This window comes from Passer domesticus, chromosome 2 (assembly GCF_036417665.1).
Source record: "Passer domesticus isolate bPasDom1 chromosome 2, bPasDom1.hap1, whole genome shotgun sequence".
Classification (NCBI taxonomy): domain Eukaryota; kingdom Metazoa; phylum Chordata; class Aves; order Passeriformes; family Passeridae; genus Passer; species Passer domesticus.
The window spans coordinates 36797277-36816207 of record NC_087475.1 but is presented as its reverse complement, the minus strand read 5'-3'; the positions used below and the strand labels follow the sequence as shown (position 1 = coordinate 36816207).

The window sequence follows — 18931 nt, the reverse complement described above, 5'->3', positions numbered from 1 at the left end:
AAACTAGTAATTAATATTACTAATGCAGTGAATTCTTACTTAAGCTTCTGTGACATACAACCTTGTTTTATATATTACCATGTACCACTATGGATATAACTGGAAAGTGAGCATTAATTTATACTGAATTAATTTCCATTTCCATTTCAAAAGTACTCGATCAGAGCACTTTTAAAACTGCCAATATTTTTAAATCAGAAATTGAGAAATAATTACACTGGCAGACATTACATGAAACAAGTATCAATCCTCCAGTTTTCAAGGTGGTGGCAGAAATGGCTGTGTTCAAGGTTTCAAGGTGGTGTTCAGGGACTAATCTTTTAGTAGGACCTGTTGTGACAGGACATGGGTTAATGGTCTTAAACTAACAGAGAGAAGATTTAGACCAGGTATGGTGAATAAATGTTTTACAGTGAGTGTGTGAAACACAGGAACATGATACGTAGAGAGGTGGTAGATGCTCCATACCTGGCAACAGAGGTCTGAGCAACCTGATCTAGTTGAAGATGTCCCAGCACACTGAATGGGATTTGGACTAGATGAGCTTTAAAGGTCCTTTCCAACCCAAATTATTCTATGATTCTGCAAAATAAGACACTCAAGTATCTAACTTCCTTGTAACTGCAGAAAAGCCAGGTATTTGCAGAATTTGTTCCATCACCTAATAACTGCAGATACTTGCTCAAGACTTAAAAAGTGCCCATGGGGCTAAATGAGATCCACAGGGCATAATATTACAATGACAAAACTTAAACTAATGTAAATTGTTGTTATACTGCTGAGGTCTCAGCTTATGCTAACTCCTGATTCACATCATTAGCTTCACACATCGTAAGTAATTTGAATCACTGATCACAGTGGCTACCTCCAGACTTGCTTTGAGCCATAAATCCCTGAACAGAAACTCACACAAAGTTTGTACTGCTGCACAGAGGCCTGTGCCATGCATATCTGTTTAGCAAGCCAGGACCATGAAAAAGGATAAAATTCAAGACTATGCTAGTCTAGGTTTTACCCAAGAACTCTCCTAGCTACTGTATGGATATAGTACGTATGTTTTGAGGAAAAGCATGTTCAATTACAGGCCCTTACCAGTAACTCTTGTGAGGAAACTACACTGACAAAACTGGCACCAAAGTGGCCAAAAGATGCTTCCTGTGAGAGTCCCCAGAGCACCTGGAGCAATGGCTAGCCACGTCACACAGGATACCTCATCTGAGAACAGCTGGGTTACTGTGCTCCTGCTCTTGGCATAAGAGAAGCCAAGGACAAAGCCAACAGCACATCATCAGGGTTGTGAGCAGGAAACACATCACAGTTTAGCTGCACGCAACTTCTAATGCAAATACAGAACACAATACCATGCAAAAAAAATCCCAAAAACCCAAAAAACAAACCAGCCTTTTACAGGCAGAGAAGTACAATCAAATGTGGTTTACACAAACCAAGGAAAAAAGAGACAGAGACCCTTTGAAATTCAGGAACAATACTGAAAATATGTTGGCAATAAATCATTTTCAGATAAAAATACATAAAACCATTCATAGTTTGCTTATAATGCACAAGACAGCAAAATAATGAACAATTATATTTAAAGAATTAGAACTGAAAATTTGAACTTACATATGACGTAATAATCTTTGTTCTTCTGAAATTCCAGGCCCCAGAGATTAGGACTGAACTCTTGAAACTTGATGGTAAACTTAACATCTTGATCTGGCTTGGCACAGTTAAGTAGAGGTGTATTGTCCTTTTTAATAGCACAGCTATCTGCTTGGTCTTTATCAACCATGTAGACCTTATAATATTCATATTGGCCAATAGTTTTAGAGTCCACCTTTGGGCATATAATATCCAGTTTGTCTCCTATTTGTGGATATAGTACCAATCCTTGTCCAGGAAGGAATCTAAAAGGAAGGAAAAACAAAGAGGGGGGCGGGGATGGGGGAAGAGAAGAGACAAAATTTGAGACGCTTAATAAAATCCCACACAGAAAAGTAGCAACTGCAGTGAACAGACAGGAATACACAGTTTCCAAAACCAAAATGACAGACTGAGCAAACCAAATCTTTATAGTCTGGGCTTGATTCAATATCAACAAGATGCTTATTTATATCTTGGAAATTATAGATGGATTGAGTCTTTTAGTCCTTATCCCAATTTTGGGCACAATAACAGATTTTACATCTCTCTCTGGCAGGCACCACTGTTTCTTGCACTGCATTTAGCCATGCAGAGCAGCTAATACAATATCTGGTGAGCTTTGATTCTGCTTTTCTGTTTTGCTAATATTTCTACTATTCTTGCACATATTTTGCTAATTTTGAATACAGGAGAATGACAAAAATAATCTTTCAACCCTCTTGAACAGCCATGTGGGACAGGAAAAAATGTAAGACTTTTACAATATATTAACATGCTGATAAATATTACTAGTGTAACACAAATATCAGACACTCAACCATGCTTACAAATCTCTGTGATAGACAGAGATCTACCTGATCAATGGACCACAAATGATTCTGCGAAAAACACTTATATCCAGGACAGTGTGACCATTCCACTACAACGATTTCACAAATTCCACCACCACTGCCATTATTTTAGCTCTTTTTTGATTTTTTTTTTTGTGCTAGCAGTTAAAGACGGGTGTGCTTTTTTTCTTAGTACGGGAAGACTTCTTACACAAACTGGCAGGGAGCTTTAATATTTGCAGTTAGACACAGTATTTTGTCTTTCCTACTCGTATTAATTAACAGGCAAACATGACCACTTCTTCATGGAAGAAAAATATAAATAATTACTTATAGTATTGATTCATGCACAAAATGAGGAGTATTGTTCTCACAAGGACAAAAGCCACAGCAGGTTTGTTTGTTTCTCTCTCCATTAAGACATATTTGTTCAATTAAGGCCAAGAAGTGCATGTTTTAGAACAACAGCCACAAACACAACCAATGTACTCGAATGCACAGACCCAAAAGACTTTCTTTCCTCTTTTTCCTGCCTGCCAGCATTTTCCAAAGATCTTCCTTAATGGAGAATCGGCCTGAAAAACCAAGTGAAACAATTCCTGTCTAATGAACACCCTTCTCCAAGTGCTAATATTTAAACAGCACACGTAGTAAATCTAGCTTATTCACAGGCAGCCTTCCTGGAAACTTTAAATTAGAGTATCAAGGCCCACGCAGAACAAAGCTGTAGGCGTCGGTGACCTCCAACCTCGGCTTGGCGAAAGGAGCCACCAGCATGAAGTACTGGTGGGGGAGAACCCACTAAATTAAAGGATGATGCAACGCCCCAAATTTCGAATCCATCATTTACAACTGCTTGCTCCACACAATTCAAGTTTATGATCTGTGCTAATTGAGCAGGATTATTTTCACTCACAAAGCCAGTGTAAGAATTATATTTGTTATGAAGCAGCACGTAGCAGGACAAAGACATGTAATTACAGATTTAGGGAACTAGAACAATGAAATGTTATGGCAAGAAAAGCGACTGTTGATGTATAAATCACTGCGCTCTTTTGTGCTGTGCAGTGTAATTTCCAGACTGCAGAAACTGGGCTTGGCCACGGCTGTTCAAACTGAGATTGGAGATGGGGCAAAGCTGCGCCTCCTCCCCCAGTTTTCAGACATGCCAAAGGAATGCAGCAACTACCACCTCAAAAGCTGAAATGTTCAAACAAATGGAAAGGTGGGAATGCAACCTCGGAGTTATCAGCCTGCTGAAGGACAACCAGAAGTGAATGTATATATGGCATCCAGGGATGTGGTTTAGTGGTGAACACAGCAGTGCTGGGTTAACAGCTGGACTTGATGGTCTTACAGGTCTATTCCAACCTCAATGATTCTATGATCCTATGACTGAGGAGGATCCCAGCCAGCAAATATTCCCAGGGGAGCAGCATGTACTCTGATTTTGGCTCTCCTCAGGGATCAACTCGGACCAGGCGAAAGCAAAGGGACAGAGCTTCCGAACCAACCTGTGCCACCTGTGACTGACTTTACCACCTTGTCCGACCACAGCACCATTTCAACTTTGCTCCTGTGCAGCACTGCTGTATCAGGAAGATGACAATCACTTATATTCCCCCATCTGCATGCCAGGACAAAGGCTGGTCACTGTATGATCCCACTGCTGCAAATACTTCTTCTTGCCAGCAATTCTTCATGTAACAGTGTAATAGGAAACGCAAGATTTCAAAGGACTGAATCTTTGCTTGTAAGCTAATCAAGTTAATTTCTATACATAACAAATATGAAATTCTTAAGGTTAGATAAATGTTCCTGTCCATCATTATCAATAATATAAATCAACCTAAAATCTGCCCTGAGAAACAAAAGACACTGATTCTAATTTTAGACTTTGGGTATATACATGTAACAGCCACAGTATATGTTCTCCACGCAAACTCTGAGCACAAACAGGATGGGTTAAGAGATGGTATGCCAGACAATCCTCAGAAACATCTATAGGAAAGAGGGCACACTTGTGAGCCTTAGTTTCAGCCAGGAATTGTCCCATAAAAGGTAGAGGACAGAACTGTCCCCAACAGACAGTTGCAACTACATTTTACAAGAGCTTTAAATGAATGCACTTGTTAGACTTTATGGCAGGGAATATTCTTGCTATGACTCTAAAGTCTGTACAGTTTTAGAACTAAACTCAGTAAATCTCCTTCTGCTTGAGTGTCTGAACTTGTAGGATCTAACACTGATGGGATTAGGGAAGAAAAAAGGCTTAAAATGCAAGGATTAATCTGAGAACTTGATTGTATTGAAATTTTTCCACACTTTGCAGTTTTGATCATGACCTTTGCTAGGAGAGATATTTTTCCAATTTACTTTCCTTATTTTCTTACAACAACAAAGCCCAACTATGGATGGAGTTAATAAAAAAGTTTCACCTCATGCATTTCAGTTCAACCACAAAACCTACAGTGGCTGATTAGTCGTAGGCATGATTATTATCCCCGCATTTGTGTAGTACTTTTGCTACTGTACTTTTTATAAAGATTTTAAATAAATCATTTGCTGGGTAGTAAGCATTTTCTGAAGCTATTTATGAAATGTCAGGAGGATTAAGACTACTGTTTTATGATCCTATTTTTGAAGAGCTTCTATTTGAAAAAAAAAAAAAACCGGGAAAAAGAAAGGACAATGTACATTCAGCCTTGGTGGAGATTAAAAAAGCATCAGGATTAATCCTGAGTCCTTTCTGCAAGTGTTGATGTTGTCTTAAGTATTCCAAAGTAGCATCAAGACTGATGAAATGTTTGCAAGACAGTGTCTATACATTTTAAGTTAACAAAATGGCTTTAAAAGTGTGGTCAAAATGTGTCTTCAACTAATTAGAAAGCTTTCTCCTTTTCACATCAAAATAGATATAATAAAAGCAAAGCAAGGTGTTTCCAGAATCCTGGGACTGATCCTGTGGAGGCTGTTACTCCAGTGGTGGCTTGGGACAGTGACATGCTCTCCAAGAAGTCAGGATAGCGACAGCACTGGAACCATTGCTTTCTATAAAAATCCCTCTAACTTTCTTCATTTCAGCTCTAAGTATGATTTACTGCAAAACTTAAATACCAACACAGGCCCCTGGCCCCCAACAAAAACTTAAGAGAAAAGCTTAGCAAGCTTCCCAACTCATTTCTGTCAGCAGTCAGATACAGAGAGACTCTTGGAGCTATTGAAAAATCCTGCTCACAATAAATAATCCTGGTGCCTGCTGTGAGAAAGCACAGAAAAGTATATTAAGTACCATATAAGCTGTACGATGAAATTCATGCACTTTCAGTCTGGCACTTTTCGATACAGATGGCATTTTACTGTCAGCCCAAAACTGGTGCATTGTGGGCGACATTTGACATCTGTGCAAAAGCCCATGGATGTGAATCCCTCCCACAAGTCCAACTAGTCATGCAGCTCATCAAATAACAACACCTTGCAGAGTTCCCAAACCTTTTTTAAAATAATTATTGTACTTGACCAAAAAGTCACAGAGACACAAACAGAAATTAGGAAGAGTAGTTCATTCCCTGCTCACACCAACACTTCAATGATTTTTTTCTACCACACATAATTTTAGGTCCCAGCAACAGCCCTGGCACTAATGCAACCTTACTTGTCAAAGTCTTCAAGAAGTTAAAATTTGATTGTGACATTTTATATATTTTTTTTTAAAGTATATTAATTTCCAAATAATTTCTTAAGAATTTCCTTATTGTTTAGAGAAACTTGGCACATTCAACCACGTTAATTTACAAAGGAAATTTGCTTAATGACAACCATTCAAACCTGCCTAACCTCATAATAGCACAGTCTCAAAAAAACCCAATAGAACTTAACCTGCCTACACTTTCATTCACTGAGAATATTCTATCATTTCTTAGTATGCAGAAATTTCTGAAATTGTAAAATTATCTACAGAAAAAATTCTTAGAAAAATAAACTCTTAAGAGATTTTGTTAATCAGTATTGAGTGATGTAACCAAGTGCTTTGATCAGTGTTCTTCCAACTTGCAAAACTACACACATACATATATGTACATATACTATTAATATATAGGCACACTTAGCTTTAACTGTATTCTAGTAATTATAAAATAAATATGATTTTAGAAAGCGTGTTAGGACTTGATGCAAGGCTTGTATATTTAACTGGGGAGGCAGTGCTAAATTTCTGTGCTTTAATAACTTACCTGAACTAATTGGTGTAGGCAGTTAGCTTCAAATTCATGTCACAAAAATAATCCTAAAAATGTGAACAATCAAGACGCTTCTTAAAATGCAGCCTGAAACCTACTGTTGGGGAATCCTACCCGCTTAACTTTATGAAGTTTTAACTACGAGCCTGACTCTAAAGTTATTAATTGAGAAGTTTATTAAGGAAATATCATGAATACTAATAACACAGTATGTTAGTCCGTTACTTACAAAACTGCAAACTGAAACAGAATACATAATTACATTCCACATACAAGTCCTTACTGCCTAAAAAGAATGTTTTTTAATTACTGTATGTATTAATCATCTGACTTCTGAGAAAACAACAACATTCATATTTCAAATATCACTTAGTCTAGAGGAGAAATATTTAAGCAAGGCAAAAGTCCTACCAGCTTGATGCAAAGCAAATAGTTTTAAGGAAAAGGCTAGTGATTTCAGTGAAGTAGCAGAAAAACAGTTTCCTGATTCCCAAAAACACTGCACAGCATGAAATCCAAAAACAAAGACCAGAGCTCTCTGCAAAAGGTCTACACTAAACTTTCATGTTAGTTTTTGTCATATTCAATACCATGTACAAAAATATGCATGTGCATATAAGGTATACACCTGGCTGTAAATGTTTTTTGTGCAGAAGCAGTGATTTTACAAGACTCATCTCACTCCAGTTTAAATAGATTAAGTGAACATGAATTCAATGAGAACAGGATCAGTAACTGCTATGGACAGACAGAAAAACAAGCTTCATCAAAAAAAGATTAATGTGGAGTCTGTCTCAAAGCGGGTACATAATTTTATGAGGAAAAAAGGCACTATGCTTCTGTAAAATCTTTGTAAGAAAAAATACCATAGTGTGACACAGCAAGATGACAGACTGGCTTTATACACAGACTAGCTAATGAAACTTTGAGAGCAAAAAAAGTATAGCATTTCATATTATTAAAATTATTTAAAGTGAGCTTTGGAAGCTACTTTTCTTTACCAGTGCAGTCTTATTAAATAATTTTAATACTACAGGAAAGTTTTACACAACATGCTAAACAGGGATGTTTTTGAATTTAAATAAAATTGAAGAAGTTTAATCTGCTAACCTTTATTTATATGTAACATTTTTCCACACAGTTAATGAAACAATTTATGTAAGGAATGGCTGCTGGCATTAATGGGACTTGCAGGCTAGAAACTAAAAGGAATTTAAACAAATAAATAAACAAATATATTCACACTCATTCCTTAAGATCTTTAATGGCAAGTACCACATTATACAAAGCCAAATTATAAAATATTATAACATGAGTTGGTAAAGAAGCAAGTCCTGTATTTCTCACTTCTACTATAAGGGAAAATCCTATGTTCAGGCTCCCCTGAAATAAACCTGCAGTAAGCTCATAAGTGCTTTGAAACAGTTCCCTGAAACCATAGCTGATCTCCTTCCTAGGATCTGGGGTACCTTATTCTCCTCACTCTTCCTCACCTCTAGCCATCTTCTTTCAGACTACCTGAGCCAAATGCTTGCGGCGCATTGAAAAAGGAAATGGTAAAGGTTTTATGTTGTTTTAATCACAATGCTGGACACAACATGTCAGTGGTGCCACCATTACATGTGCCACAAGTAACCACACAAATGGGCACTGTTCTTGATGCATTTTTCTGGACCTATACTTACTGACATCAGCTTCAGGATTTCCATTTACTTCAGTAGGGCAAAACGATGCAGTATGTTTGTACGTCAAATCTTAATAACCTACACAAGAATGATTCTGTAGCACTATCACGTTTTCTCAAAAATTTTAATGGAAATTAGGAATGTGTATGAAATTTTAGCCATTTCATTTATCCATTCATTGCACTACCTTTAGCAGAATACTAGAGCAAAGCATTTAAAATACAACAAGGGATTTCGAATACGCGTAAACCAAGGATGGGCTTAGAGTGCATTTGCTTCTCTCCAAAGGAAATATTCTTTTGCATGGACCTGCTGGATTTGACAGTCAAATTGTACCATCACACCACAGTTGTAAAGGCACGGAGGTTCTACTGTATGGAGATACCCACAGACACCATTCATCTTCAAACACATCAGAAAATGCCCTAGCTGGTCTCCTAGATCTGTCACGAGCTTCCTTCAACCAATAACTCTTATGACTAGTGCTGTTGAAGAAATACAGATGCTTTTTCATTCCACTCAGCTTAGAATCATCCCAAGTCTAAAGGTGCCTTGCCTTACTTGAGAGAGCACAAACCCTGCAGCCAAGACGTGGTATTTGGCAAAAGTGTACCCCTTTCATCCTTCATGTACATGGAAGGTCACCTGCAACCCAGCACATCTTATTGGAGATACTCAAAGAGAAAATCTGCTTCCTTAAAAGCTGTGATGTACGAGGGTCTACAGTACAGATGTGATCTCGTTCTCCATACAAAGTAAGACAAAGCAAATGCTGCAGACTCCTCTTCAAGGGTACCCCAGTCCTGGGTTCCAGCAGAAGCAGGTCACTTTGCAGTCCCTCTCCAGGGAATCATGTCATCTCACGTTGGGATCATGGCATCTTGGAGTGACCACAAATGCAGGGGCACTGAGAGGCCCCTTTCCCCAACCCACCATGTGTAAACAAGGCAGCATCCTGCCTTCAGTCACCTGGTGTGCAGCTCCAGAAGGGTTTTGCTGTCAGGCAGCATACCTGTTTCAGTGGGATGTCACCTCCACATGCGAGAGGTGGTTCAGTTTTGCTGGAAAGTTGCCCTTTCCCTTGCTGCTTTGGCTCTCACTCACAGAAAAAAGCAAAAACCCCCACTTGCATAACTAAAACCTTCAAACCAATTTGTTTTACCCCTCCATCCCCATTAAATCTAGAATATAAAAATGAATGCCTGCTTTTCCCCACATAAAAGTCAGTCATGTTTTTCCCTGCCTTAAAAAACTTCTGAGAGCAAACACTTATCTGTCTTTTCCTGTGCAATGGGCTTTTTGCACAAGAATGTAAAACCTGCCTCAGAATATTTACTGCAAGGGTAAGGCCTGAAATGTTGCAAAGATACACAACCCAATCTTTTACTAAATCTAAGGATTTTTTTTTAAATATAGATTTTATATTCCGTTTTCATATATGACCTCCATATAAGGCACTATTAATAGCAATTAACTTTTTGTATTATATGCAGAAAGCCATTACCGCTCTGCTTAAAGTACTTAAAGCACTAGAGAATTCTGATCCATTTACTAAATCAATTCCTGTTACCACAAAAGAACCACTAATGTGCTTCACGACAGTCTTTTAAGTAAGGAGCAAAAGAAAAAAAGGGATGAGTATGACCAATGTTCTATTTTAAAGTGTATTATATTAACATTTCATCGGCATTTACAGAAATATGAACCTCACAACAGCGCTGGACTTGCTTAGCTTCAGCAAATGGAATCATTGCTCACTTGCTCTCATACAAAAGCATGGAAACACACAGGCACATTCTCCTTCTTATTTAATTTCATTTCAATAGAAATGTGCTTTCTGTGTAGAGTTTAAAAACTGCAAGTGGCTGCAGTGGAAAGTAGCAGCCAGTCTGTATAAACGGCTTACTCTGAGAAATTTCTGAAAGAAAAACACTCAGTAGGTGCATTGTAATTAGTTGCTCTTTCTAGTTACCTCTTGACAAATGATGCATGCGGGTCTGGATGAGAGCCCAACTCTTGACCCATGCCACCACTACACACTTTAGTACTTCAAGCAGAAACCCCTAGCCTCAGCATTCTTTTCATTTTACTTTTTCCAGAAACGTGGTGCTAAGTAATGCACAACACGAGAATCAGAGATGATTAGCAAAGCTAGAATTCTTTCAGAAGTGCTTCATATAGCTACGTCCTAAATATATCTGAGGAAAGTTTCCTGCCTTTGATTCCTTCAAATATGCAGCATGTTTTAGGGCTCCATTCAAGGACAGAAGTACATGGAAATACACAGGACAAATACTACTTCCACAACACTTAATAATACACTTTGGCAACATTTGTAAGTCTTTCAAACTGATGATATTCTTATGATCATTACTTTCATATTGGCAATTATAAGCCTATTGAGAAATGCAACTTTTGCCACAAAAAGTACCCATGAAAATAAATAATTTTTTTGGATAGCACTTTACTGCCCCCTTTTGCACTTTAACATTAGAACAGGTTTCAGTGTGAACATACATCTGAGGAAGAGTGAGAAGATACGGGGCAAAACTACAGGGCATCATGTTTAGTCACTAACAGATTCTCAGGCACTGCTTTAGAGACATCTTCCACTTGCCTACACTGCAAACAAATGCAACATCTAGCTTTCATTGTCCTTAATCTTCCATGGGAGAGATCAGTAATAGTTTAAATTGCAGTCTTCCACTGCAATCTGAATGTTTATGGGCAACTGGAAAAGAGGGGGATATTGCTCATTAACACTACTTGTCTCTAGCATAATTTTCTAAAGCAAAGATCATCTGCAACGTGAATTCGGTTTATTCATCAGGATGACAAAGGGCTTTCCAGTCTGAGGCCATGCATATGTTAGCAATGCCTGAACTAAAAGGATGGGTGTATCCCTCAGAACAAAACTTCACAAACTGGCAGGCAAGAATATTTCCATGAAAGGTGAAGACAAGAAGCCTAGACATTCAAATACCCTGCAAGCCTAGAGGCATAAACCCGTTCTGCAACTCCGCACTGCAATTACAGTCAGTACAGAATCGATGTATGTCTGTGTGTGTCCACATAGATCTGCAAAAGGTAATAAATCTATAGTCTAGTGGCCAGTTATTTACAAAATACTAATTCATTATGACAGAGCCAGAGGGGGACCCATCCTGTACCAACCCTCGACTTCCATTTGAAAAAGTCCATGTGCTGCTGTGTACACTTACATTTAAACTTAATCCATTTTCTCTGTCATCCTACAATTACAATACAAGTCACAATAATATTAAATTTCAGTGCCTACAGCATTGCACAATTGAACCATTACTGTAATGAAAACTGACTCCCTTTGATATTAACACTGGTGTTTTCTCTCATTTGCTAGCCATGAAATACAGGAAGAGACCAATGTTGTTTTAATTAAAGAACTGTTGTTCAAAATATGCTACTGGGAATATTAAAGTAGTTCTTTGCTCTTATTGCAAGGATAATCAGGTATTTATATAATTTGAATTTTGGGGAAAAAAATAAAAAAGTAGAATAAAAAAATCTGTGCAACAAATTCAGTGTGAAACAAAACCATTGCTCTACTTGACTTGTGCTCTCAGAGGCAGGGGTGTGCCAAACCCAAGACATGGCACTTTACTGAAAAGATGCAGAGCAGTAGTTAGCATGGAACAGAAAGTCAAACCAAACCATGTGTGTTTCTTACACAAATCACTAAAGCCTTTGCTTTTAGAAAGCTAACAAAGTGCAGCTGGCATTTGCCAAGAACTACTTTTTGAAAAGTGCAAACCAGATTGTTCTATTGCTGTGCTATTCTGTGCTCTTCTCTACCATTCCTGTTAGAAAAACAAATGTCTAATGTCAGCCACAATATAAGGATGCCAACCAAAGTTTGCAGCCCTCCTTCTCTTAACTACAGTTTGCTCACACCTGTACAGTCTTGTTTCAAGACATGCTCCAAGCAAAGTCTATAAAAGAGGGCGGGGACTGTCTTATTAGTTGATGAGACATTAATAATCGGTGATTGTATCTCCAATTCAAAGACAGAATTTCATCTACTCTGCAGTTGTTAGAAAATGTATTATTGCATACCATTTGCCTGAATAAGTAAACACTAGAAGTAGAACAAATCGTTAACTCACAACTTTCAGGAAAAGTTATGCCAAATCAGTAACAGAAATGTATAACAAACAATCCCTTTTTGGCAAATCATTTTTATGCCAAGGAGAAAATGACCTTGAACATAAATCCAAATGGGAGACCTATAATCAGTCTGCACTTATTTCTTACACTAAACCCAAGATTCAGCCACTTCCAAGCACAAAGATCCTATGTTCTTACATGAAGTACCAGCTTTTCCAAGGTTTGACTGACATACAGAAGCAGAAGAAAACCAGGTGGCCACAGCCACCTTCAAGGCAGTAGTAATATCTGACCTATGAAGAAACAGATTTTGGCCCAACATCTGAGCCTCTGAAATGAAGCTTAACTGACACCTGAGTAGTTTAAAAAATTCTGTAAAGATTCAAAATGTGCATTTGACACAACTGACATCCCTGACCCAGATGGAAGAGTCCACTGGAGGGGTTCAGCAGAAAGCTGGGGATAACAGGAGATCCAGCCACTCAGTTTTAACCCACTGCCCTGCACTCATGAGACACTGATATTTGGTTCAGCCCCTACTGCAAGGGGGCGAAGCCAGTGCACCCCTCTCAAACCAGGCCCTCTCTTGCAGGGGGAAACCTGGGCTCCTGGGTCACTCTCAGTGATCAATCTGGCATTACACCAAACAGTGAGCTAAAAAATGCACAGAAAACTCAGTTGAAGCAGGGCTACCTGTGCAGCCAGACTCCAGAGGCACAGCTGATAGACCTGCTTGAGCTCCCAGCTGGCACAAGGGACACACAGACTACTGGCACGCTATATATCTCTTTCCAAATGCAGACAGGGATGTAGCTTCTGACAGCATTTTCTGATTTTAAAAAAAGGCAACAAAGCTTTGGAGAGATCTGTATTTGTCTAACCCCAAAAAATCTCTTACACTGGCCTTGGTTCAAGACAGCTCATGCTTAATTCGTCCTGCTTCAGCAAAAATATTCAGCATTCAGCACATGCTCGACATGAGCTTTTCTGAATAAGGACAGTTTCCCAAGTCAGGCTGTAGGAGCACAGTGCAGTCCTGCTTGCCTTGGTGTCACACACTGATCCACAGAATGGAAGACTACAATACGCTATAAATCCAAGAGGTGGCTCTTGGTTTTCTTCAAAAAGTGCCTGGAAACTGTCTGATACAAAGAGTGATTACCACTAAAAAAACACCTTTTAAATATTTCTTTCAGGCAGTGAAGTAATCTGTATGCCAATGTGACTTTCCCTGTTCAGCTGATCTGTTCAGCTCAGAAAAACACCCTGGAAAAAGAAACCCCTCAAAAAGCAGAAGGTAAAGTGCTGTGCAGTGATTAAGCTAGACTGCTTCTGAACTAAACTGAAATTAATTAAACATGAAGAAAGCAACTGAAGTGTGGACAGAGAATGCTATGGGACTGCAAATCCTTAAAAGGAGTCAAGATATTCCCAACTCCAAATTTACACTTTCATCTAGTCAGGTATAGAAACCAACTGCTGCTCAGGCAGTAGGTAAGCAGATGGCAAGCACCAAGCAAAAATGAAACTGTGAAACGATGCACCACTGACAAGGAGTCAGAAGAAGCGCAGTTATGTGTGCTTCAACCAGTGCTCACTGCATAGGTTCCTTAAACAAACTGCTTCAAACTTGGAGAACATCAAAAGCCAGATGGGTCTTCCTGAATGAATCCACAGGCAAGGAGCCAGGATTCCAGTTTGCTGCAGAAATAGGCCTGGACTTGATTTGAGACTTCTTAGCACTGACAGGCTGGAGTCTGGCAGAACTCCCAATCCAAAATAAGACAACATTCAAATGAGACTGGGTTTTCACTAACAATAATAATGATGATAATAAAATTTCAAATCACTCTTATTAGCTTTAAAATGCATTTCTCTTTACAGCGCAGTGTTCACCTTCCCCACTGCTGTTCTCTGGTTTGGGTATATAAATAAAAGCGCTATTCAAACAAAAACTAAGAAAACAGTGAGAAGCAATTTGCAGCATCACAAATTTTTCAGCCTAACATAATTTCACCATCTAACCTATCCTGCTGTGTAAAACAAGACAAATAATTTCTTGTTTTCCGTTGACACATGTAAAACTTGACTTTCCTTTAAAGCACACAAAGCTCTGATCCTACCAAATAAAGTTTTGTAAATCCTATTTTAACCATCACCCATGAGACATTTTAAAAGAACACTACACAAGGTAGGAAACCCATCTTACAGTTACGTATATGTCATACATCAGGAATGATTCACCTAGCAACACAATCCTCTACCAACCTTTATCTTTTTTTGGCTTGGAACTTATGTTTAAAACCAGAAGAAAGCATAGACTATTACATCAAAGTTTAAATCAGCTGCATTATAATTATCATGCTGATACCTCAATAAACACTGGGTGTTGGCTGGCCAGGATTGCCAAAAAAGATAGAGGTCCTGCCCTTATTTGCTGTCTTTGACAATGTATATAATCACATCAAAGGGAAGTTCTCTGCAATGCATCTAACAGAAAAAAAATAACCTGTATGTTCTCTTTCCTAGAGTAAAATGATAGATTCTTCTTCATAACAAGAAAATTTAAATTTTGCCTATAATGAAAAACAATTATAATGTAAAGCCCTTTCAGGCTTGCAGGACTTGCAGTACTCACTGAATTCACAGGAGGTATTTCCATGAAGTTGAACAGAAGCTAGATAGGCTAAGGTTAAACCTGAATTTACAAGGACAAAAATTATAACAACAACAACAACAACCAAAAAAAAAAAAAAAAAAAAAAACCCAACCCAGAAAATTCAAAATTACACTGAAAACACTTCAAGTTTAGGATATTTCTGTGTGTATGTTTTCTACGGTTTTTGGGTCCTAAGTCCATCTGGGGGTGGAGGAGCAATGCAAAAGTGGTTTTTGTTCTGCCATTTTGTCTTCATACTTGGCTTCCAGAAACAGACTGAGCTCAATGTACACGTTTTCTCAAAGCCTGTCCACTCTTCAGTGTTGGGGTTTTTTTCCCCCATTTAGGGAACAGGAGCGAAAATTTAAAAATCTCTTGTTTTAAATACACCTTCGAGCTTCTATCAGCGAAAACTCCTTAAGGTGAGGGGAACCTGGAGGGGAAAGACTCTGGATGGATGGAGAGCTGGGGTCCACTGTCCAGAATGCTCTTCGTAGATGATTCCCCATTTCTTCCTGTGCCCTGCCAAACCTGTCCGGCCTTATCTGGGACATTTCTGAAATGTGACATGACAGGCAGGTTCGAAAGCTAATGGTGGGCAAACAAAGGACATCGTTTTTTGCATTATTTCTTTAATTACTTTAACCCTTGTTCGAACAGAAAGCATAAGGCCAGAGTAATTCAGCTTCCCCCTTTGTCATTTGCCTGCCATAAATATGCACCAGTCTGCATTTGAAAAGCTGAAGGAGGCTGCAAGCTTGCTGGACATTTATCATGCTCTGTTCCCTGTTAACAAGCAAATACTTTAGTTGAATGGCCCATTAGCAATCATTGTCAAATGCAGAATGCAAGGTGCTTGAATGTGACCGGCCTGTAAATTAGACGACGTTGCCCCTGTGCTTTGGAGAATTTCAGCAAATGAATTGGGTCTTTTGCTATAGATTTTTGAAGGTTAAGTTTCAACACAGGAAACCCATCTGAGCACTTCAGGTCCTGTGAATTCTGCCAATCCGTTCGGCTCCCTATATGCACTTGTTTATTTTTCATTTGTTAAAAATCACATCAGCAGCTTGACAGTCTGGGGTCCGGAGTCCCCTTTTCAGTTAGAATTGTGAAGATTTCCAGCATACTCTGGGATAGGGTAAGAATGATAAAGTCAAGCATGTAATTAACATCTTTATATATATAAAACCCTGGAATAATCAATCAAACAAACAAACAAACAAACAAAAAAAAAAAAAAAAAAACAAACCAAAACCACCAACCAAAACCCAGTCCACTTTAAAAGTGTCCAAGCCACTGCCAAACAAACAGCATGAATTCCATTTTGCCGAGCTCATCCCAGGCTCATTCCCAGTAAAGAAAGACACAACTGTTATTGTAGGCTTCGGTGTTTTTTCCCCCTTGTGTCTAGACTACGCTTAACAAATGCAGAGTGCTTTCTTCTCCCCCCTTCGCAGACAAATGAACAGGCAATAACGTAGATATTTCTCATTTGAATCGTACCCCTGATTTGCAATGTAATGCTGACTTTAAGTTGTGGGCGTTAAGGGTTGTCAGTTGGGTAGAAAAGCAAAGTATTAACTATTTAAAGACTCTTATTTAAGAGAAAAAGCAAGAAAAAACACATCCAAGTAGCTGCACTAGGAGAGGTATATTACTACGTTTACAGCTGCAGATTACTTAAAATAAATGATTAAACAACAGCTATATTGTCTGCCGGCTAAACTCAAGGGGCTGACAGCAAACTCATCCCAGTGATTGTAAGTTGGCTAGGGAGGAGGGGAAGGGGGGAAGGCAGATGCTTATCTCATTCATTTCTAGATTTCAGCCAGCCTTTCGGAAATAAACACCACCTAGAGACTGAGCCAGAAACATTTGGTTATCTGCAGCTTGACTGGTAAATAGGAATGGGTGCTGGTTTGTTTGTGGTTGCTTGGTTTTCGGTTTTTCAGGTTGTTTTTTTTTTTCTTTTATATTTTTGCAGAATGGGAAACACAAGAGATGCTGAAGTATCACCTGGCCTAGGCACAAACAATGCAGCATGTTTATCTTTGCTGCTCCCATGGAGTGTGAGATGGAGACCACAAACTAAAACACAGCTGAAATCAAAAGCTCTCTGTTTTCCTTCCAGATAACCCCAATACTACCTCTCCCCTCTGTTCTCTGTGCCTTGCCAGCATGCTCCTGCCCGAAGCCCAAATAGATTAAGGCAACAAATCCCAAGTGCGGCCAATTCTTCAGAAAGGCTGCTACTAGGGCAGGAGTTAAAAATGAGAATCTTCCACACCTCACAATTGCAGCCATCTCGAGTTTTAATCGGCCCCCATCTCGACAAAAAGCAGTAAATGAAATCTATCTTTACCATATTATACACCACCAATGAGCAAGAACTGAGCAGCTTTTCTTCACCGCTCCAACCACCCCAAGCCACAAGTAGGCCTTTCATAGTTCCTAATCCCGGCCCCCAAGTTTTGTGCGGTTTTCACATAATACCTTACAGCCCGGAGCAAGGCCCTTAGTTTATAACACCCCTTTCAGAGACGTGTCATTTCCAACATCAAGCTAATCTATATGTTGCCATGGCACCACCCTTTATCTGCCTTTATATCTTATGAACTGCATGGATTTACCACATTATTTTTATCTGAAAGACAGAAAATGGTGGTTTTATTGCCATACAATCAGATTACTGCTGCTAGTTTCTCTATGCCTTTTTACCATACTTCAATCAAAAGGGATCAGTTTCTTTATACTCTGCCCTTGATTTACATTACATCTGTAAAGACCTAGTCTGGGTTGTAATCCCCTTATTAACTATGACCAGGGTTGATTTGCCTAAAAATAAAAGCAAATTGTGTCAGACCTTTTCACTTTGTTTTTGATTCGGAACTACAAAATGGATTACTAAAGAAATCTTCAGAGTTCACACGGCTGGTATAGTACTGAATTTAAAATGAGAATTAAACAAGTTAAACATGGGAGCTGTGTCAACGGTTTACATTTTCCATCATGGGAGAAAGGCTGAACTGCATTTGTCTTTGTGTTCTCTGGCCTTAAGGAGACAATGAAGCCACAGGAGATTTTTCCAAGCTCTTCTAACACTGTCCATTTGCCATCCTCCCCTTCCTCTGCTTTTTCATGCAACTCCCCCCCAAACTCTTCTCTCTTGCTGCCCCCTTCCCCACACCCCTCCACAAAAACTTCCCCTCCCTCAAGACAACAAAGTCTATGTAGTATGGCACTCAGTATTTTAATCAAAATATTTCAAGCAGTTTAACATTCCTATGTAAGTTTCCACAACGCCTCACAAAGAATGAGCTCATAAGCAAATCCATGTAGATGTATGATAAATGACCAGAAAAACAGGTTTCTTTATGTCAGCAGCCAAGGCAGACAGACATTAGGCACACATGAATAACATTTTAATCACTATTTTTTTCTCAGAAGAACACTTTCTTCTCATTTGCAACAAGCAATTTCAAGTACTGCAGGTTTGCACGATGCATGAAGACCAGATCATAAAGGGAAAAAGGTCCCCAAAGGAGGCCTGCCTGTGGCTGCTGCGCAGGGCTGAAAGGCCTGTCTATGCCAGCATGTCACAGCAGTCACCTCAGCGCCTGATTCCCCATGCCAGGAACCTGGGCTGAATTTGAGAGGATCCAGAGTGTCACACCTCAAGCAATGTGATCTCCTTACAATAAAACATGGAAGGGGGGGGGAAGGGGAAGG

General features: G+C 39.0%; 1 protein-coding gene across 1 annotated transcript in view; it reads right to left on the bottom strand.

Moving 5' to 3' along the window:
• EFNB2 (ephrin B2) overlaps nucleotides 1–18931 on the bottom strand; it is a 45557-nt gene that overhangs the window by 21244 nt on the left and 5382 nt on the right. The window contains exon 2 of the mRNA XM_064408306.1: nucleotides 1624–1907. Coding sequence (XP_064264376.1) covers nucleotides 1624–1907 — 284 coding nt within the window. The remainder of the gene's footprint in view (nucleotides 1–1623; nucleotides 1908–18931) is intronic.